Source organism: Erythranthe guttata, chromosome 14 (assembly GCF_056151865.1).
Source record: "Erythranthe guttata isolate IM_541 chromosome 14, IM_541, whole genome shotgun sequence".
NCBI classification, from domain to species: domain Eukaryota; kingdom Viridiplantae; phylum Streptophyta; class Magnoliopsida; order Lamiales; family Phrymaceae; genus Erythranthe; species Erythranthe guttata.
Genome location: NC_142546.1, coordinates 22799762 through 22823295, shown reverse-complemented (window position 1 = coordinate 22823295; position 23534 = coordinate 22799762). Strand labels below are relative to the sequence as shown.

At 32.5% G+C, this 23534-nt stretch overlaps 3 protein-coding genes across 3 annotated transcripts; 2 read left to right on the top strand and 1 right to left on the bottom strand.

Annotated features, from left to right (window-relative positions):
* The first annotated feature begins 7797 nt into the window (after positions 1-7797).
* On the top strand, positions 7798-10763 carry LOC105959157 (L-ascorbate peroxidase 1, cytosolic). Its single transcript, XM_012983200.2, has 10 exons — positions 7798-8136; positions 8338-8469; positions 9199-9373; positions 9465-9530; positions 9670-9718; positions 9832-9917; positions 10003-10082; positions 10194-10296; positions 10387-10445; positions 10563-10763. Exons 2-10 carry the CDS (start codon positions 8351-8353, stop codon positions 10579-10581), a joined length of 756 nt encoding a protein of 251 aa, XP_012838654.1. The 5' UTR covers positions 7798-8136; positions 8338-8350; the 3' UTR covers positions 10582-10763.
* A 577-nt stretch (positions 10764-11340) lies between these two features.
* On the top strand, positions 11341-14568 carry LOC105959156 (protein NRT1/ PTR FAMILY 2.7). Its single transcript, XM_012983199.2, has 4 exons — positions 11341-11600; positions 11701-11918; positions 12024-12577; positions 13597-14568. The coding sequence occupies exons 1-4, from the start codon at positions 11474-11476 to the stop codon at positions 14417-14419; spliced, it is 1722 nt and encodes a 573-aa protein (XP_012838653.2). The 5' UTR covers positions 11341-11473; the 3' UTR covers positions 14420-14568.
* Positions 14569-16996: 2428 nt separating this feature from the next.
* Positions 16997-22765, bottom strand: LOC105959155 (uncharacterized). The gene is made up of 11 exons (XM_012983198.2): positions 22330-22765; positions 21459-21662; positions 21123-21349; positions 20968-21050; positions 20693-20859; positions 20368-20459; positions 19924-20187; positions 17892-19828; positions 17670-17778; positions 17479-17559; positions 16997-17256 (listed from the first exon to the last, which is right to left on the bottom strand). The coding sequence occupies exons 1-11, from the start codon at positions 22388-22390 to the stop codon at positions 17182-17184; spliced, it is 3300 nt and encodes a 1099-aa protein (XP_012838652.2). The 5' UTR covers positions 22391-22765; the 3' UTR covers positions 16997-17181.
* Between the last annotated feature and the right edge of the window lie 769 nt (positions 22766-23534).

Sequence of the window (23534 nt, the reverse complement as noted above, 5' to 3'; positions counted from 1 at the left end):
TCCACACTTTATAAATGTCGCCATAAAGATCTAATCAAACTTCCAATGTTCTTTAAATATTTACCAACCAATAAGAGTAGAGTCGAAATTAGACGGATCGGCAAGTGTCATTTTCAAAATATTTTTATTTTTTTCAAAAGTGTAAAACAGTTTCCGATTCGAATACCCGGAATTTTTCCGAAATAAAAGTTTTGATTCGGATCCCGGTTACATGTCTAATTTGCATCATTTTAACATGTTGCATATAAGTTATAACTTACCCATTTATTGGGATTCGAATTAGAGATATTATTTTATTAAAATTAGAAATATTCAAATGGATGTAAAATAAGAAATTTTATTCCAATTTAATACCAGCAAACGTGGATAAATTTTATCACATAAGGGAATATTGTTTGTTTTCCCATTGAAGAACGTCGTACACACCAAATTGTGTACCAAATTCATGGCGGAGAAGTGGGTCTCTTTAGCTGCCTTTTTTGATTGGTTCGTGATCCGTTGATTGGCCAGTTTGGAATGGAATCTTAAAAATGCTAATCGTGTTCACACTTGGCTTGCCCAATATTTAAACGAGTTTACCGATAATACCCTTTACCAGAGGGCTAATCGCATGTGGCCGGTTATACTTCTGTTGCATCTTTTGTCACCCAATAATGAATATTAATATAATTATACTCACTCTTAAAATTTATCATTTAGACATTTTGCACCCTCGAAATAAATTAATAGCACTTTACATCATAGAAACGCAATATATCATGCATAATTCACCCATAATGAATTTTTAAAGCTAATAAATACAATTTAATATTTTTAGTGGTATTCTTTTAGGATGTCAAACGTGAATTTTTATCCATCAATCATTTTAAAATTATAAAGTGCAAAAATAATAATACATTTCATCAACATATTTAAAAAAAATATTACTTATCACAAAAAAATATTTTACTAAAAAAAACCTTCAGCTATTTCATTATCATGTTACCTGAAAATCATATTTTCTTCCAAATATATCTACATAATATTTCCACCATTTACAATAAAAGACCCATCAATCGATAATTTAGTGATAAAAAATATTTTATTTTATTATATAAGAAAATATAGTTTTGCCAATAATTTAGTGTGATTTTTATGTTTTTCGCACTTTGTGCGCTCGAAATTAGGTTGGAAGTTTAGAAAAGTAACAATATAATTCGTTATTTTGAACCCTGAAAAAGAAAAATCCAATAAAAAATGAAATTCTCTTTATTATTATTCAATTCATGGATTGTGAATGATTTATTGTGTTTTGTAGGTGTAAAACGCAGTTATTGGTTTTCTAGGGTGCAAAGTGATAAAAAGCTCTATTTCGAGGGTGCAAAATGGGATTAAGCCACATATATATACTGGGTTTTTTTCGAGGTTCAAAATAACAAATTAAATTTACTTTTTTCAACCTCAAACCTAATTTCGAGCGCACTGAAAATAAAAATCACACCGAATTAATAAAAAAACTAAATTTTCTTATAAAATAAAATAAAATATTTTTTTTAACACTAAATTATTCGATTGATAGATTTTTTATTGTAAATGATGGAAATATTATGTAAACATATTTGGAAGAAAATATAATTTTCAGGTAACATGATAATGAAATAGTTGAAAGATCTTTTTTTAGTAAAATATTATTTTGTGATAATTTTTTTTTAAATATGTTGATGAAATGTACTTTTATTTTTTGCACTTTATAGTTTCAAAATGATTGATGAATAAAAAAAATGATTTCACATTTACATCCTAAAAGAATACGACTAAAAATATTAAATTGTATTTATTAGCTTTAAAAATTCATTTGGGGTGCATTATGCCTGATATATTGTGTTTCTAGAGTGTAAAATACTATTAGTTTATTTCGAGGATGCAAAGTGTCAAATGGTATATTTGAGGGTGCAAAGTGGGATTAAGCCATATATAATTAGATAGTAGGAAATTACATCCATTACTCAACAGTCAACAGAACTACTGTAGTCAACAGAACTACTGTAGTAGCCATGAAATCGGCCACAGAGAATAAAAGCTTTCGAATTTTATATTAAAAAGGCAAAAGGTCGTTTTGGTCATTTCACATTAATCATAATCTATATAATATATAAAAGTTGAATTGCATAGCTAATTGATTGACATTTGGCAATTACAATTGATGACATGTAATCAATTTCATCCCAAGTGGCGAATTGATTGGTGGAAATAAATCATCAAAAAACATGTCATCATTTTCCAAAATTAGAGGTAATTAAATATATTTAATTATTTTATTAATATATTTATATCCTACCATTTATAAAATGCTCTAAATATATCAACTTTCTTAGAAACCCTAAATAAATTTATTTTTTTTATTTCATTTTATAATTAATTTAATTTGAATTTAGTCAAATTCGATTTAAAATCTTCCCTTATTATAATTGCATGATTGGTGGCGTTACGAATTTTTTTAATTTTAATTCATAAAATTGGATTTATATTAAAAAAAATATTGCAGAATAAATTATTTGATATTATACATTTTACATGAGCATGACAAGAGAATATGTATTTTTTTTACTAATTTAATATTATATATTAATATTATCTGTAAAAAAGAAAGATACATGTTTGAATTTACTATCTTGCAAAAATTGACACTATTTGTTATGCCATGTGTAGAGTAATGTACTCCCAAATATGTACCATATTGAAAATCATACTACATGAGTTTCATTTTATTATTTAAATAACTATTTTTTCTTCACTGAATCCAGTGGCAATAAATTTTACGATTGATTTAACCTTTTAAATTATATACTAATTAAAATACAAATTTTATCATGATTATACTAATATATTGAATAACCTAAGTGAAGCTTAATCAAATCATAAAAAAATGAATTGATTTTATATATTTCAAAATATAATAATATATATCTATATAATATATAAAAGTTGAATTCCATAGCTAATTGATTGACATTTGGCAATTTTAATTGATGACATGTCCTCAATTTCATCCCAAGTGGCGAATTGATTGATCGAAATAAATCATAGAAAAACATGTCATCGTTTTCCAAAATTAAAGGTAATTAAATATATTTAATTATTTTATTAATATATTTATATCCTACCATTTATAAAATGCTCTTAATATATCAACTTTCTTGGAAACCCTAAATAAATTATTTTTGAATTTAATTTTATAATTAATTTAATTTGAATTTAGTTAAATTCGATTTAAAATCTCCTCTTATTATAATTGCATGATTGGTGGTGTTACGAATTATTATAATTTTAATTCATAAACTTGGATTTATATTAAAAATAATATTTCAGAATAAATTATTAGATATTATACATTTTACATGAACATGACTAGAGAATATGCATTTTTTTAATAATTTAATATTATCTATTAATATTATCTGTAAAAAAGAAAGATACGTGTTTGAATTTACTATCTTGCGAAAATTGACACTATTTGTTATGCCATGTGTCGAGTAATGTACTCCCAATTATTTACCAAATTGAAAATTATACTACATGAATTTCATGTTATAGTTTAAATAATTATTTTTTCTTCACTGAATCCAGTGACAATCAATTTTACGATTGATTTAACCTTTTAAATTATGTACTAATTACAATACAAATTTTATCATGATTATACTAATAAATTGAATAACCTGAGTTATGTTTAATCAATTGATAAAAAAAACGAATTGATTTTATATATTTCAAAATATAATAATTCTCTTTGGTATTAAATTCATTTATCCACTTTATTTAATGGCTAACATTAAGAATATCAATTGTTTTGTTTAAAATGTATAATGGTCGTATATACTATATATTGTATTCCACTAATAAGTATTTCATTATAACTCTAATAAATATAGTTAAATATCTAGAGCAACACTAACCCAAAAGTATCAAAATGAGTTTGCAAGTATTTATGTGCTATTTAATATTTTATTTTGATATTTATCTAAATGTATTTGCTCCAACCATAGGTATTAAATAGTTGTTAATTAAATATATCTAATTGCCATATGTTATTTTCTAAATGGACACTAAGATGGTTAAATTCATAACTCATGTTTGATATTTTATACTCCATGATTGCATAATGTATTTTTACATTCTGAAAGATGAAATATCAAAATACCTCATTTCATAACTCTATTAGAATTAAAAATTACTATTTTGGAGTATAAAAATGGTGGTTAAATGTTTTGATAGCTCATTTAATAATGCCACTCGAAGTGCTCTTGCCGTAAATAGTTTATATTAATAATTCCCCTAATGTTTGTTTCCGTCTTACATTGACCCCCTTATGGTATGATTTTTCAAGGAATTTTTAATCCTTATTATACCCTGCACACACGACATTTCTTTATGGTACTTTTTAAAGACAAAAATTACCCTTAGGTGAACTTTACACGAAATCTTTATTCTTCTTAAATAACACTTTCACAAATTTTTATTATTACCATAACCACCCATGAGGGTAACTTTTGAGTTTAAAATGTACGATAAAAGAAATGTCACGTCTGCAAGGGTAGACTCCATATTTTTTGGGACATTATATGGAATTAAAAAGATTCCGTAAAAAAATCAACCATAAGGGGGTCGTGTAAGACATAAACAACCATCAGGAGAATTTCGGTAATCACCGATAAGTTGGGGTGTTTTCTGTAATTTAGCCTAAGTTCAAGAGGATTTTCATAATTTATCTTATTAACAATGATTATTGTTCTTTTACGTCTTAACGTTTGCTTATACCCTTATAATATTTTAAATAATTTTAATGTCAGTTTGATAATATAATAAATATTAATTTCTAATATATTTAATATGTGTTTTTTTATGGTTCATGCAGCTACCACACATAAGAAATTTGATATAAATGTTCGAGATTGAATATAATTATTTATTTATACTAAATAATAGATCATTGCAAAAACAGATCTGTAAATTAGAATTTGTGATTAATATTAGTTTTGGAATTAAAATTATAATTAAGATTCTTTGAATTAGTAGTAGTAATACTAGAAATGGGATTCATACTGTGATTAGGATTATTATAATATTAGATTATGATTAATATTAGTATTAGAATTATAATTAAGATTATGATTATGCTTAGTACGATAATTAGTGATATATATTAGTATTAGGAATATGATTAACATTAGGATTATTGGAATTAGAATTATAATTAAGATTAGAATTAGAATTAACATTAGCATCATTAGTATTAAAATTATTAGGCTTATGATTAGTGTTAGGAATAGGATTATGATTATGATTATGATTCGAACTATGATTAGTGTTATGAATAGAATTAGGAATACGATAAGGATTTGGATAATATTAGAATTACAATCATAATTAGCATATTTAGATTATCATTAGCATCAAAATTAGTATTAGCAATAACATTAACAATATTAACATATTAGTATTAGTAACATTATTAATAATAGAATTAGTATTAATATTAGTATTAGTAATAGTATTAGTATTGGTATTAGTATTAGTATTAGTATTAGTATTGGTATTAATATTAGTATTAGTATAAATATTAGTATTAACATAAGTATAAGTATCCGTATCAATATTATTATCGATACATGTATAAGTACCACAATATGTATCAGTACCACAATATGTATCAGTACCAATATCAGTATCATTATTAGTATCGGTATCAATATCAGTATCAGTATCAGTATCAGTATCAATATCGGTATCGATATCAGTTTCTGTATATATGTATATGTATCATTAGCATTCGATCATTAGCAATAAAATTAGTTTTAGCATTTATATTAGTATTAGTAATGATATTAGTATTAATATTACTATTAGTAATAGTATTAGTATTAATATCAGTATAAGTATCCATATCAGTATTAGTATCGATATCAGTACCAATATCAGTATAAGTATCAGTATCGGTATCAGTATCAGTATCAGTATCAGTATTAGTATCGGTATCAGTATCAGTATTAGTATCAGTGTATGTATCAGTATCGGTATCAGTTTCAGTATCAATATAAGTATGAGTATCAATATTAGTATCAATTTCAGTATCAATATCAGTATTAGTATCAATATTAATATTAGTATCAATATTATTAGTATAATATTAGTATTAGTATTACTATTTTTATAGCATCAGTATCAGTATGAGTAAAAATATTAGTATCAGTATTTGTATGAGTATCAGTATTAGTAATAGTATTAGTATTAATATTAATATTAATATTACTATAAGTATGCATATGACTATCAACATCATTATCAGTATTAACATCAGTATCAATATCAATATCAGTATCAGTGTCAGTATCACTATCACTATCGGTATCAGTATCAATATCAGTAAGTATTAGTATTAGTATTATTATTAGTATTAGTAATAATATTATACTAATTATACTGATATGAATACTAATATTGATACTAATACTGATATTGATACTGAAATTGATACTAATATTGATACTCATATTAGTATTAATATTACTATTTTTATCAGCATGAGTATCAGTATGAGTAACAATATTAGTATATGTATTAATATGAGTATCATTATTAGTAATAGTATTAGTATTAATATTAATATTACTATGAGTATCAATATGACTATCAACATCATTATCAGTATTAACATCAGTATCAGTATCAATATCAGTATCAGTATCAGTATCAGCATCACTATCACTATCACTATCAGTATTTGTATCAATATCAGTAAGTATTAGTATTAGTATTAGTATTAGTTATTAGTATAAGTATTAGTATTAGTATTAGTATAAGTATTAGTATTAGTATTAGTATTAGTATTAGAATTAGTATTAGTATTAGCATTAGTATTAGTATTAGTATTAGTATTAGTATTAGTATTAGTATTAGAATTAATATTAGACTATTAGTATTAGTATTAGTATTAGTATTAGCTTTAATATTAGTATTAGTATTAGTATTAGTATTAGTATTAGTATTAGTATTAGTATTAGTATTAGTATTAGTATTAGTATTAGTATTAGTATTAGTATTAATATTAGTATTAGTATTAATATTAGTATTAGTATTAATATTAGTATTAGTATTAGTATTAGTATTAGTATTGATATCAGTATTAGTATCAGTATTAGTTAGTATCAGTATTGGTATTAGTATGTGTATCGATATTAATTAGTATCAGTATTAGTATGGATATTAATTAGTATAAGTATTAGTATCGATATTAATATCAATATTGGTATCCATATTGGTATCGGTATTGATATCAGCATTGGTATCAATAAAGGCATATACATCTTATCTCTTTTGCAATATTTATAAGTTGTATTGTTGTTTGAGTAATGTGCATCACTAATTAAACGCGGTTAGTAATAAACTTACAGGTTATTTGAATATTTATTGTGTTACTTCTCTGCTACCGTGTTTGTTGTTAAGTTAGTTATTTTGCAAAAGATTGACACTGTGTAGTAGGTTGCATTCACCTCAAAATAGAGTTATACCATATGTTTTAAGTGATTTCACTTAATCTTCATATCGTGTTTGCGCGCTTCACGTTGTCTTCGTTGTAATATTTAATTTAATTTCATATGTTAAAACTCTGAATTAAGAGATAAAGTTTATGAATTTTTTATTTCCTTCCATTTTGTTTTACTTGAATTGGTGTTGTTATAAAGAGATAGTCGTTTACATATTATTATTTTTCTCATTTTAAAACTGACCTCCGTGCAACGCACGGGTGAAGAACTAGTTAGACCGAAAAGTAAGTATTCATGCCTTCCCGCTTCCACTGCAAACATCACTCCGTTTCTCAATTCCTCACCTACCCATCAAAACACCTACCATTTACACAGACCAATCGCAGCCGTCCATCTTCCACACGCCCGCCTCACGGTCATCCCAATCGGACGGCCGAAAATCATTATTCTGGAAAGTTCTCTCTCCTCGCTCTCATTATATGTAATCACTCTCGATACCTTTTACACAATATCCACAGCCCCACTGTTTGTGCTCTCCACACTTCCAATCCAATCCCTAGGGTTTTCTGCATTTTTTTTCATCGCTCTCCTTCTCGATCTATCTGTTTCTAAGGTTAGTTGATTTACGACGCCGTGTTTCTGCAACTGTCCTTTTCTCGATCGGTGTGGTTTGGCTTGTGTTTGACGTGGTTGACTTTTCGTGTTCATCCGTCGATTATTTCATCCCTGTGATTTCTGTTGCTGAACTGATTACTTATCTATGTACGTGTTTTGATTTTGATTTTGATTTTGATTTGAATCTGATTTTTTCCAGAAAGCTGTGAAAAATGGTGAAGAACTACCCAACTGTGAGTGAGGAGTACCTCAAGGCCGTCGAGAAAGCTAAGAAGAAGCTCAGAGGATTGATCGCCGAGAAGAACTGTGCTCCTATCATGCTCCGCCTTGCGTAAGTTTTCCTCAATTTTTTTTTGATACTGTTTAACCATTGATTGGATAAAATGTTGTAAACTAATCATCATTTTCACATCCGTTGATTTTTCTTTTTCTATTCCGCCATTAGATCTGGGAAAATATTGATATATTATTGCGCGGATCAGTCCATGGCTTCAATTTATTTTAAATACACAGACACTTGCAATTTAGATAATAAATCGTAAAAATAAAATATTAAAAAACTGTGAACGAGAGAAAAATTCAACGATCGAATTGATGTGATTTTTGTATAAGTCTAAGTGTTATATCCGTTTCCTATACATGAATGTTACACTTGACCTGAACAGAGGTGAAACTACTGCTGATGAGTAATATATAAGGCTATGAGGTTAACTTGGATCTGTTTATTAGCCTGTGTTACGATTAAAATATTCAAAGTACTTGTATCAATTAAGTTGTTCCGGTTATTTTGCCAAGTTTAGTTAAGTCTTCCTTTTGGTAATTACGTTAAAGTTATCTAGGAGTTTTATTTGTCCTTGCGATGAGCCATCGAGCCTGGTCTTCAAACATGTGGTTAGATTGATATTGATGATTTCAGTGCTATTTATCTTTTTTGGGTTATAGACTGGTGCAACTAAGGCATATAATTCTTCTTTAATTGTATTGAATCATATTCCAAGTGAGTTGATTGTGCTCCAATCTTGATTTTTAATCCTTAAAATATGATGTTTTGTGATTGCAGATGGCACTCTGCTGGTACATTTGATCAGTGCAGCAGAACTGGAGGTCCCTTCGGAACCATGAGGTTCGATGCTGAGCTGGCACATGGTGCAAACAGCGGTCTCGACATCGCTTTGAGGCTCTTGGCGCCCATCAGGGAGCAATTCCCGACCATTTCTTATGCTGATTTCTATCAGGTATTGTTGTCTTTATGTGCATTTTTATACTTCAGCATTGTACAACTGTTGTTAGTAAATGTGTAACGTTTGTCTTTTTTATTGTACTCAGTTGGCTGGAGTTGTTGCTGTTGAAGTTACTGGAGGACCTGAAGTCCCATTCCACCCAGGAAGGCCGGTTAGTGAAAGCTGTCTTTGCTTTACTTTTGTTACATTTTCTTGTAATGTTATTCCTTGTATATTTCCATATGACAAGAATGTTCAATAATTTCGGAAATGTAATTTGCTGAGAAATGGTTCATGATCTAAAATTTCAGGACAAGGCTGAGCCACCTGTTGAAGGTCGTCTGCCTGATGCTACCAAGGGTAAGACACGTGAACATTCACTCATTGATAGTTTTTGTCGAGGATCAACTATATCATAGTTCGAGTTTCCCTTATGCTTTCTTGCAAATATTTATCTGCAACTGTTATTACAGGATCCGACCATCTGAGGGATGTTTTTGTCAAACAAATGGGTCTGACCGACCAGGATATTGTTGCTCTCTCTGGTGGCCACACTCTGGTTTGTGTTTGCTATTATCTTCTGGTTTCCGAGATAGTACAAGAAGTTGTATGTACTCAAAAGATTTTATTTGTATTTGATACAGGGAAGATGCCACAAGGAACGTTCAGGATTTGAGGGACCATGGACCGAAAACCCTCTCATCTTTGACAACTCTTACTTCAAGTAAGACCACCATTATGACTCTAATATTACAATGTTGCAATTATTTATTCTTGTGTGAAAATATCTGCTTCTGTTGTGTCATAATTTGTTTCGTTTTTTGATTGTGAACAGGGAGCTTCTGAGTGGAGAGAAAGAAGGTCTCTTGCAGTTGCCATCAGACAAGGCTCTTCTTGCTGACCCTTCATTCCGCCCGATTGTTGAGAAATACGCTGCGGTCAGTAAATCTTCGTTTTTATTTGTCCACATTTGTCTATTATATAATATGTTTGTATCTTTACTAACGAATAGTTATTGTGTTATATAGGATGAGGATGCCTTCTTTGCAGACTATGCTGAGGCTCACTTGAAGCTATCTGAGTTGGGGTAAGCCTTTCTTTCCAGTTTTTTCTTGCTCTCTCTATTATTATTGTAGTATTTCTCATAATGTTGTCCGTGTGAAGGTTTCTACTAATCTTTTTGAATCTCGCCTTGGATTTGCAGATTTGCTGAAGCCTGCTAGATATAATGGTTCGTTCGTGTCAAGCAAGGGATTAATGGTGGTTCCTATTTTTCATCAAATTTATGTTGTAGTTTTTTTGGGAAAAACTTGTTGGATCTGTTGATCTTTTGTTTTTGTGCTTTTTTGGATTGATGTGTTGGATTTTGACAATGTCGGTATTCATCAATCGTTTACGGTTTTAATCCTTTCTATGAAATAAGTTGATGTTTATATATAAGATTTTTCATTATGCCTGCAAACTCATCAAAAAAAGAAATATATATGTAATTCTGTGATCTCTCTGTAACCACGTTTCTCATAATAAATTAGTGAAGTGACGATTGTAGGGTCTATAAATTTGTTATTGGATTTAGGTCCTAATGAACTAGTATAATGAAGTATATCGAGTTAGGTGGAAATTAAATATATGTACAACAAATTTAATTGTAACAAACTAACAATCAGCTGATGATATTACACCGTACGTGGATTTCTTAATTTTTTTTTGAGAGAGGGCTATGGATGTATAATGACTGCTTCGATCCTACACCTAATGATAAACACTCGGTGGGTCTTCTAATGTCACGTATTCTTTTTTGTACTTTATAGTTTATAATATATTTTCCGCTAGGGAATACCTTTAGGGATTTTAGAAAAAATACCTTTAGAAAAAAATAAAAAAAATACACATAATAGCAGAAGACTCGCCCGGTGATAACCGGGTGTAGGGTCGAAGGAGCCATGTATAATGGGAGAATTGCCCTTTTCGTCCATCATGTTTGACCTGACCGCACTTTTGGTTCCGGTTGTTCCAAAGTGTACAAAATTCAAAGCAAAGCCCAGCCCTACCATTATATATAGTTCCATTTTGCATCACCATTCAGTAGCTTCAACAGCACAAGCGCATAAGAACATGGCTACTTCGAATGCTGGTGGAAACGCTCTACCAGTCACCGGATATATTGGAGAAGAAGCTCCGCCACCAACCACCGCTGCGAAACCCAGCCGAGGTGGCTGGACCACCGCCCCCTTCATCTTAGGTGATATATCACCCCTCTCAACTTTCACACACACACACACACACTGTGAACTTGTTCACTCATTTAATTATGTGGTACACTGTAATAAATAAATAATCAGCAACCGTGGCCGGACTTACGCTGGCGGCGGGAGGGTGGCTGAACAACCTCATAGTATTCCTGATCCAACAATTCAACATCAAGAGCATCGACGCCGCCCAGGTCAGCAACGTCGTCAGCGGCGCCACCAACTTCTTCCCCATCATAGCCGCCATCCTCGCCGACTCATTCCTCGGCTGCTTCACCATCATCTGGATCTCCTCTCTCATCTCTCTCCTGGTACCCACACACACACACACACACACACACATATATATAAAATCACTTTCTAATTTTGTTTTTTTTAAAATAAGTTCCTATCTCCGAAATTTTGTCAACATACAGGGACTAATCCTTCTGGTACTCACCGTCACAATACACGGCCTAAAACCTACAAACTGCACCGGCGCAACCACCACGTGCGACACACCATCAGCGACTCAATATGCAGTGCTGTTCACAGCTCTATCTCTGGTTTCAATCGGCCTAGGTGGATCGCGCTTCACCCTGGCAACAATGGGGGCGAACCAGTTCACGAAGCTCGGCCACCAATCAACCTACTTCAACTGGTATTTCTTCGCTCTGTATTTCTCTTCATTCATATCCGCCACAGGCATTGTGTACGTTCAAGACAACGTCAGCTGGGCTTGGGGTTTCGGCATATGCATTGCCGGAAACGTCGCCGGATTGGCTCTGTTCCTGGCCGGAAAACGGTATTACTATTGCCAGGACAAAATTCAGGGGAGCCCTTTTACTAGCTTGCTGCGTGTGGTTGTGGCCAGCTTTCGGAAACGGAAGCTGAACATTTCTTCTGATCTAGGATCAGAGTGTTATTACAATGGAGATGATGGGGTTAAAGGCGGGATTACTGCAGCGGCACCACCGACAAACAGCTTCAGGTAATCAATAAAATTATTAAATTATATATTGATCGTTGTTTAATTTAAATTATGGTGAATTACAACCACTCCACCCAACCCCCCACCCCTCAGAGAGAAAGTCAAATTATAAAACACTCCCTCATATTTGGATAATTACAACCCCTCAACTATAAATCTTCTTACGCTTCCATTCTTATGATGTTAAATTTAATATAATCTTTTAGATTCCGTGGAATGTTCTCTAATTTGTACTCGTTTTGTGTTAAAATGCAGTTTTTGATCCACCACAATCTGATAGATATGAAAAAAAAACACATATTGCTTCAAAATATGAAGCTCGAATAGGATAAAACGGTACAAAATTGAGAATATTTCATATAATCTATAACATTCCACTAAATTTGACACCATAAGGGTGGACGCGTAAGAAAATTTAAAATTGATGGGTGGTTGTAATTACCCAAATATGAAGAGTTTTTTTCGTAATTTGGCCATAAATCAGGGGTTGTTGTAATTTATCCTTTACATTATTTATTATTATTTTTGGATGCTTCTATTACAATACTTGGATGCTTCTATTACAACAATGCTACATTATTATTCTATCTTTTTTGGCATAATTATGTTATCTTATTCATCACGATCAAGTTCACTGTAGTCAGTGGGAGAAAAGTTTTCAAGGTTTAAAATAATGGTGAGCATTATAATAATAATAATTAATGGTCCCTTTACGTACAGTCCATCCATACTCGAAAAGATTGTTTTTCAATGGAGTATCTTGGTCGAACTACTTAGAAGAATCTTGCCAAAGTTATTTTTTGACTTTCAAAATTTTTATTCAAAACCAAAAGTTATGGTCTTGAATTTTTCCAGATTTAATTAATAGGGTTCAATACAAATTGCACCCATGTACTATCGCTAGTGTCGCATATATATATATATGCGACAAAGTGACCCTTCAACTTAACGGTCAATCCTCAAATCTCTAACACCGTTAGTTTATGTAGTATAATTATCTTTTTACCCTTTTTGTGAAGGGTACTGAACCGGGCCGCACTGAAGACTGAAGAAGACATCGAACCAGCCCGGTCGAGCCCGTGGAAACTATGCACTGTCCAACAAGTGGAAGATCTCAAAACACTGATAAAAATACTCCCACTATGGTCAACCAGCATCATCTTAGCCACACCAATAGGAATCCAGATCAGCCTCACTGTCCTCCAAGCCCTAGCCACAGACCGCCACGTGGCAGGATCCGGTTTCCAGATCCCGGCCGGCTCGATATTTGTGTTCTCGTTGATCTCAACCGCACTGTGCACCAGCCTAGCCAACCACACCCTCTGGCCACTCTGGAGGAAGTTGACAGCTGGCAGAAGGAGGAGGGATAATATTCCCCTGCCCACACCCCTGCAGCAAATAGGCATCGGCCACGTGTTCAATATCGCCAGCATGGCGGTTTCGGCCCTCGTGGAGTCCAAGAGGCGGGGAGGTGGGCCCCGCCACGTAATGTCGGTGCTGTGGTTGATCCCGCAGATGGTCATAGTTGGAATTGGGGAAGGGTTTCATTTTCCGGGACAGGTGGCATTGTACTATCAGGAGTTTCCAGAATCTCTAAAGAGCTTCTCGACTGCTATGGTTGCTTTGCTTATTGCGGTGGCGTTTTATTTGAGCACCGCCGTGATTGACTTTGTTCGGAGGGTGACCGTTTGGTTGCCGGATGATATTAATCAAGGGAGGCTGGATTATGTTTATTGGGTGATGGTTGTGCTTGGTGTTCTTAATTTTGGTTATTATCTTGTTTGTTCTTGTTTGTACAAGTACAAGAATGTTGGAGTTGTGGAGGAGGATGAATCAAGTTGATTATATATGTATCAACTATAATAATTCAATAAATATTTCAGTGTTTTTGGTAGGGCTACCACTTGTGTGGAAATTGGAATGTAATTTTCGATTTTTTCCGTCGAATTTTCTCTATTTTGGAATAATATTTTTCGAATTCTGAATCTTCCGACGCCGTTTTTTCCGAAATATTTTGGATCGGAAATTGAAAATATATGAGATTTCGATTGATTTATGATCGAATTTTAATTTCCATTTTTTTTTTGAAAACTACACTTATAATATCAATATTATTATGCATTTTACATTTTAGGTTATTGAAAAAATAGAAATTTCTGAATCCTGTCGATTCCGATAAAAAATATATCCCATTTTGGAGCGATTTTTTTCATTCCAATTTCTAAAATTCCAATTTCCTATTTTCTTTTAACAAAATTGAAATTATTTTTCACTTCCCATGAAAAATAAATTTTTATTCTTCCGAAAATATTAATTCCGATCTCCGATTTCCACCCATAAAAAACACGTGATCAACTTCGAGTCTTCCACTATCAAAGTGTTCCACTATCAACAGTAAGAACTAAGAAGTCATGCTCATGATATATTGTTCCCTCTCTTGATGTGAAATATCATATGACTAGGTAAATGTCTACTGTGCTTGCTTTTACGTACACTTCTTTGACAACCTAAATAATTAATTAATTATATTTTTTTATTGGAGGTCTCATATAATAGGAGGTATCTTACATTAAACAATTAATTAATTATATTTTCTTCTAAATATTTCTATCTCATATTTCCACTAATGAAACTATATAATCCATCCATCAAATAGTTAAGTAAAAAATTTCATTTTATTTTGTAAGAAAATATATTTTTTTTTCAATAATTGAGTGTGATTTTTACTTTTTTGCAATTGATGTGCTCGAAATTTGGTTGAAGGTTGAAGAAAGTAACAATTTAATTTGTTATTTTGCACTTGGGAATAAAATAAATAAATAAACCAATAAAAATGAAATTGCGTTTGTGTTATTCACATAAGGGTGCATTGTAAATGATTTATTGTACTTCGAGGGTGCAAAGTGCTATTATTATTTTTCAAGGGTGCAAAGTGCTAAAAGACTCCATTTCAAGGGTGCAAAGTGGGATTGATTATTAAATAAGGTAATTCTAAATATGCATGCATTTAGAAAAATCGTCATCGTCTGGGCATAACGGTCTTTTGGGGTATAACGTAATAATTTAAGTAATAAAATAAACTCACCAACTCATTATTCATCAACTTTCAATACATTCAAAACGGGAATATAAATTATTATTAATTAGTAAAAACAAAAATAATTATTGATGTTAGATTTTGGAAATGGAAAAATTAGCCAGTAAAAATTATTATGAAACCATGCATACAAGTATAGAATTACTAGATAAGAAGCAAAAAAAATAATAATAAATAATAATAAATAAATAAATAAAATCGATTTCTAGTGACTTAGGGGATGTTTGGTTTTATTTCCAAAACCAATTTTCAGTTCTATACTATTCATAAAACCGAGATCATGTTTATTTCACAATTTTATAAACCAGAAAATCCCATTTTTTCTTATTAAATTTCTATTGAAAATACACTATTCATACTTTTTTCAATTTTCATACCTACTAAAGCCTACTACTAACTTATATATTTTATTTCATCAACTCATTTCCCTCTCCTCATTAATATCTACACTATCTTTCCTCCCAATTTCTCTATCTACTACTACTAAAAAAAAAATTAAAATAATAATAATAATAATAATAATAATAATAATAATAATAATAATAATAATAATAATAATAATAATAATAATAAAACTAATAATAATAATATTAATAATGGTAATAGTAATAATAATACTAATAAATAATAAAATAATAATAATTATAATAATTATAATAATATAAAAATATAAACAACAACAACAACAACAACAATAATAATAATAATAATAATAATCATCATCATCATCATCACTATCATCCTCCTCAATCATTATATTCTACTTTTGCACGTACTTTCGTAGAGAAAATTCACCACAACCAAACATATTCTCATTTCTACACCTACATAAAACTAAAAATACCCCTTCATCCAAACATATTCTCATTTTCTACACAAAAACCAATAAACTACTTTTTCCATCAGAAATTTTGAAAACTAGAAATTCCCATTGGAAACATAACCAAACATCCCCTAAATGGTCGATTTCGAAAAAAATGATTAGCAGCCAGCAGGTAAAGTAGTTAAAAAGAGCAAAAATATTATAATAATCACATAAATGCACAAAAAAACAGAAATCATTGCAAAAAGAAAACAAATATTAAATATTTATTTTTTTGTCTCTACCTCATTTATGAAGAAGAAATGCTCCATAACTAAAATGATTGTGAAATCAAAAGATTAACACTTTCTACCAAACGCACATAATTGAATCATTACTGAAAAAAAAATCCTCTTATTGTAATTTTTATATTTTTTATTTTAGGATAAAAACAAAAATCCAACTAACCCTTTTACCGGCCATTTATTCGAGTAAAGTTTAGTTCGTAGAGAAATACTTATTTACTAGCATAATTTCCAATAATTATTTTAAAGGTCCAAGTGTCCAACTGTTTGTGAATCGAAAGATTTATTCTTGATGAGGAAAGAGCAATAGTGGTAACCAATGTTTTAGAATGTTCCTAGATCAGTAACGAGGGTTACAATCGAAAAAAAGAATCTTGCATGCACAAACCTTAAGATTTAGTTAAGAGTCGGAGGGGTCAACGTTGGTGTATTTCGTACAGTCAAATGGTCCAATCTGATTGTTTTTCTTCCTCACCTGGAAAAAAAATTAAAAAAAAATCATGAAACATAAAACATTTTTGACAACTTGAATGTTAAGTGGCCGATTATCTTGAGTTAGGTTTGTGGCGATCATATCTCAAATTTACGATTTTCCATGTCGAATATTTGTATTACTTATATGAATTTATAAAAATCTACTAACAGACATGAAAGCTCGTTTAAACATTCAGAGAAGAGATAAAACTCAATGGCATACCGGAGACCATGGACTCGGCTCGGGTAGAGATTTGTCGGGGGGTGAGTTCTGCACCGCCCCACCTTTTCTTGTGAGAATGTCCTGTTAACAATTTCATGTTTGATCAATTAAATAAGATATTGAACTGATAGAATCAAACAGAACCGACAACAGTATAACGATAAACACATTTCAAGGGGATTTTTTTTTACCTCTCCAGCTGCTTCAATGGCAGCCAACCATTCATCAGAAAACGGAACAGCATTTTGCGGAGGAACAAGCAAGCAACTTCTCTCATTAAGACCAACCGCGACTTCGTTGCTGTGAAGCAAATAATTACAGTGAGAAGCACAATAGTCAGATTCGGGAAAATTTTAAAGACAACATACAAAATTAATCAAAAAGGTAAAAAAATACGTGCTAATAACACTTACTTCGGCGCTGATAGAGCTTCATTTTCAGAAACACTGGAACTTCGTAAAATGCTTAAGCATATTTCATTTTGCTCTGTAACAGAATCTTCCATAATCTCCAATGCATTATCTTGACGGGGCACATCAGCAGGGCTTTCTGACTGCAAGTAATTTTCAACATGCAATCTCTCATCACTATGCACAAGATTTTCATCTACGAATTTGGCGGTAGGTGATGCCAACAGTTCTGATTGGTTAGAGCAGCATTCAGTCAACGTATTGCTGTCTGGTGACTGCACCAGCACAGTACCCGAGTCTTGTATATTTGTAAAGTTGTCCATGTCAGATTCACATTCCTTTACTGACCTAGTGCAAGTTGACCAATTGCTCGATGAACCATCTAGTATAATTGGCCCCACCTCTGCCGTCTTTCGAGAAGTATTCTTCTGTGACACTTCATGAGTCGTGCTTTCAGTAAACGAACTGCAATAATCTATTTCTGCTCTCCGAGTGCTGCCCTGATAAAGACTGTCTGGCAAGTTTTCATTAGCATGACCGCTAAATGAATCATTAGTGATGATGCCCTTGTGTTTGGCCTCGTGATTGGAAGTCGCGTTAATTAAACTAGTAGGGCTTTCACATGGCACAGGATTACCAACATAATCGAACTCTGTGCATATAAGAGGCTGACTGATCATCTTGTCTTTATCAAACTCGGAGTCATGCATTTCATGTGGCGACTTAGAGCTTGTCATCTGAGTGTCGATCACTTTGTTTTCATGTTTTCTGTCCGGGAATATAGATAAAACATTTTCTTCTTGCTGGGAATTTTGAAGACAAGTTTGTTTCTCAGGCGGCAACCCGTCAGTTGTATTCAGCTCAATACTTCCCTGTGACTCCATTTCAACTTTAAGACAAGTACTTTGAACCATCAAATCTTTTCCAACCTCTGAAACTAAATTGGTTTTACTCTTACAGCCTCTGACAGTCGAAGCGAAAACAGCATTCTGCATATGGGTCTCTCCCTCCCGTAAATCATCAGCTAACACGCCAACAAAAGATGCTTCTTTTGAAAGATCTGCATCTAGATGCTTGGACCCAGAATATGTACTTTCTGCCATGGGTCCCCTGTGTTCTGAAGCTTCACTGCTTGCACTTCTACTGCAAGAACTTCCGTTCAGTTTGGACATATCCAGTTGCTCACTAGCTCTGTCGTTTGACTTCAGAACATACTTATCTTTATCAGTTCTCATATCAATCTCGTCAAGACAATATTCGAACCGGTCAGTCTGCTCCTTGCGAGGCTCACGACAATCTAGCTTGGAATTCTGCACATTGTGATCAAGTGCATCGTCACATTGTGTCCCAATAACAGCACCATGATTCAAGACCAAAGAGTTGCACATATTTTTTTCTTTAGGTGCATCATCAATTGCACCTGTTGTTTCAGACTCGTGGATAGCATACTTTTGTTCCAACCTTAATTCTGGAAAAATACTATCATCCATCATTTGTTCACGCCTTCCACTTTCTGAGGGCATTACAATGTCTATCTTCTGCAATTTTGCCTCCTTGTGAGATACCCTTCCTATTCTAGTTTCTTTGGGAAGATCTTGCATCTGTGCATCAAAAACGTAACTGTTGTCTTCAAAAAGTTTATACCCTATTGGTTCAGGATTGGGAACATCATAAAGCACTTTCACTGCCCCTTTCTGCACAGAGTTCCGATCCAAGTCTGGTCTAAGTATATCTGCAGCACTGACATGAGGTGATACTATACATTCTGATCTGAAGTTTATGGCCCTACTAACACTAGTTATACTCTCTGGGATTTTATTATCAGTCTTGGGTGTTCTTCTAAAGCTGTCTTGCAACCTTGGATTTTCAGGTTTACGAGACCCACAAACATCTGCATCTGTATCTCTCGATGACAAGTCGCAGAAGACTGAAGGTTTAGGCTGCAGTAGCATCAAAACATTAACAATAGTATAGAAGCATAACCACTTCTTTATTCTGCTTAAAAGCCTCTACATGGTAATCAAAGTCGTGATACCTGACTGAAAAATGATAAAGATGGTGACGGCATTCTCAAACCCGATGGCTTCATCACTTGATTGTGTGAAGGAATAGTCATATCCCTGACATGAGCATTCCGAGGAGTTGCAAAATTTACTGATTCATGTTGGCCCTCTGATGAATTCACTGGCTTGGCTGCAGTCAAACTACTTGAAATCATCTCTGAACCTGAATTGTTGGCTTTCTGAACCAGTAGTGGACTCGTATTGACGGATGAATGTCTTCTGAACGATGAGTTGTCCTGTAAAAAGTTGAGAACCAGCTACCGATGTAATCCAGCAACATTAAAGAAATCCTTGGTACTATTTGACTGGTAAAAAGTGATGCCTAGTTTTATGCCACTTTCGCTTAATGGGTAGGATAACTAGCTAGAACACTTTATACTTTAGTGCCTCTTAAATAAAAATTGTTAGGTTCTTACTGAATTTCCATCTGAATAGTGGTTTGCTCGCAGAGAACTAGCTTTTGATTCATTTTGGGTGTTCTTGAGACTTTTTGAGAAGCTCTTTGATCCTGCATTTCACTGGATGTTAAAATCTGCAAGAAAAAGTAACAAAGGAGACTCTATGCACCATGCCTCTAATAACAAAAATATTTCAATGCATTATCTCACTGAAAAAAGGTTCGGAATTTTAAAAACATATAAAGATATATCTAGCTAGAGTCATCGAACTGAGCCACTGTTTCAGCATGAAGCAAATTCAACACAAGTGAGAAGAATAACTTAACCATCACTCAGCGATTACCTGATGGTGTGGTAATCTGATTGTGCTTCACACAGTTTGCTCTGAGTATAGTACTCCTAGTTGTTCCACAAATTGAGCTAATACCTGGCTTTGAACCAGGAACTTTCGGCAGTTTTAAGTCCTTACCTGCAGCTTTGCCAACATTTAACATTGCAGGCCTTTTTAATGTACAGATTGTTAAGGATTATCCTATTCACAACTTGAAATGGGAAATATGCAGGAATTAAGAAACATCTAACTCAGATTCATATTACAGCATCATAATTAAAGGATATGATGATGAAGGTAAAGGTCGAGGACAATCACTGAGTCTCGACCCGGGTTTGGTACCACCACGTGTTGGAACTTTGTTTGGAGTCTGAAAGGTTGTAAACATTAGAATCAACTACCATCCTCTACTAAAAGAAGGACTACGAACAGTGAAACTGACCAGAGAAGTTGATGTGGTAGAGTTAGATGAAGATGAATCAAGCTTTGATGATGAAAAGTCCTTCTTTCTATCTGTACTCAAATCTTCTTCTTGTAGTTCTTTTACTATATCATTTTCTAGTTTCATAGGAAGCAGAGAACCACCACCAGTGTCTTCATCGATGAAAGGCAATCCTTCTCTACAAGACGCACCAGTAATGAGAGAGAGTTCTAGGGGATCCAAAACACCTGAACAGAGAACAAAGCATCCACACTTAATCCACACCTAATATTAGATACCAGTTAAGAAACAACATTCGACGAAAAACAAAAATAGATATAGAGTAAAAGTGACTACCTTCTTCAGTGAAAAAGGCTCTGTTCCATGCTAGGCTTTTCCGCAAATTAGACCCCCCTCCCTTTTTCTTCCTTTTCATTTGAAATGGCTCCAGAGAAAGGTTTGGGGTTTCAGATTTGTTTATATTGATATTCTCTTTGAAACAGTTACTTTTACTAGATGCACAGCAAGGGCTTGCTGAATCCAAAACATTTTCCAAAGCATCTGCAAGACAGATTAATATCGAATAAGTTCATTAGTATTCTTGATTCTCATTTTTTTCTGTTTTTGGCATTATCCATATAGTTTCTTCTTCATGTATCAAGTTATAGAAGTTACGGGCAGATAAATCATAGATTAGGCGAGATATATAAAGCTAAATGCATGTACCGAAAGTCCTTTGGGCTAAATGTTGTGTAGCACTCACATTCATAATGCGTTACTGATTCTCACATCCCTATAATCATTTTACAGGCCTAAACCTATAATAGAGAATGTAATAGAGGATCCAGTTTGAGTGAAATGTAACATAGTAGCGACCTACATCCCAAACTTCGAAATTCATGTCAGTTAACATTTATCTACATCTTCATACAAATTCCAATTCCCTTGTATAAAACATCAATTTTCGTACATACTGATTTTTTTCTCTGAATCTGACAAATCAAATATACTGAAAAAGGAATTCACCAAATCGAATTGAAAGATCTTCTTATAAACCGACATTGCATAAAATAATTCCCAATCACACACATACGTAAGAACTATCCACTAAATAGCAGAAATACTGAAACCCTAATAGCTGAAAACTACAATTACATCGGGAATTAATCTATCACGCCTAAATTGAAAGAGGAATTTTGAAACGGAAATAACAAAATAGAGATCTGACCGGATGGTAGAGCAGATACGGTGGAGTTGACGGTGGTTCGAATTTTCAGATCAGACCGCATATTTTTCCTCTTCTAGTGGCGTCTCGACGGAACGAAGGTGATAAAGTTAAGAAATGATTCATAAAAGAGACAATGTTTATATCTGAGCTTTATTGTAAGGAAATTCTCTAGCTGTTCAGGGAAAAGTAGCCTGAAAATCTGAAGTCTGTGAAGAGGGTTTGAAAGTGAGGGTGAGCGGGAATGTAACCGAGGAAGCGCGTGACGCTAATCGCCGAGGTAATTCGCCATCTTCCCCAAACCGTTACTCTGAAATTTGAAAATAAAATATAAAAGGAATAAAAAAAAAAAAATTTAAGGGTTTTAGCTGGTAAATCCATTTTGCCTAGTTTCTTATACGGACTAGTCCCCACTCCCCAATACTAGTATTTGAACACTACACTTCTTTTAAGTTCGTTTATAGTTATCTCCATATCCACTTGAAATGTCTATAATTTCCTTCATTAATTTTTTTTATTCCATTTTAGCTATATATATAACCAAACACCCATTATTCCTCCTTCCAATATATAATTATAGTTCCCAAACATGTCTGAATCTTTCTAAAAATACGACATTAAATCGAAGAAAAACATTATGCTTAACCCATACCCCCTTCTAGCACCACTGTAGCTCTGTCTGTCTACACTGCTACAATTTTAGCTCTCTGTCCTTGTCACTGTAGCTCTACCCGTCTACATTGCTACCATTTTAGCTCTATGTACGGAAAAATCGACGTATCTGATAATAGTTAGTTCATATAAGAAACTAACTATAAGCGAAACTTAAAAGGGAGAGTGTAGTGTTCAAAGTATAGTATTGAGACTGAATCGTATATGAAACTAGGCATAATGGATTTGCGAGCTAAAACCCCTTTTTTATGCTACTCGGACCGACAATTAGGCCTAACGGAAGCTCGATGGCTCAACTCGAGTTTGAGTTATTTTATTAAACCCGATTATTTATGAGCCTAGTTCGATATACGCCCAATATAATCTTGAAACCTACAAAAATTACATGAGCCGAATTTGGGTCTAGAGTAATGAGACCCGGTAGCATTTGAGCTTGAGCTTATAGTAATGAGGTTCGATGGTATATTAATTCAATAAGTGTATGCAAGGCTTTTTAACTAGCTCAATATTTTCCTTCAATTGATGTGAACGAAAAT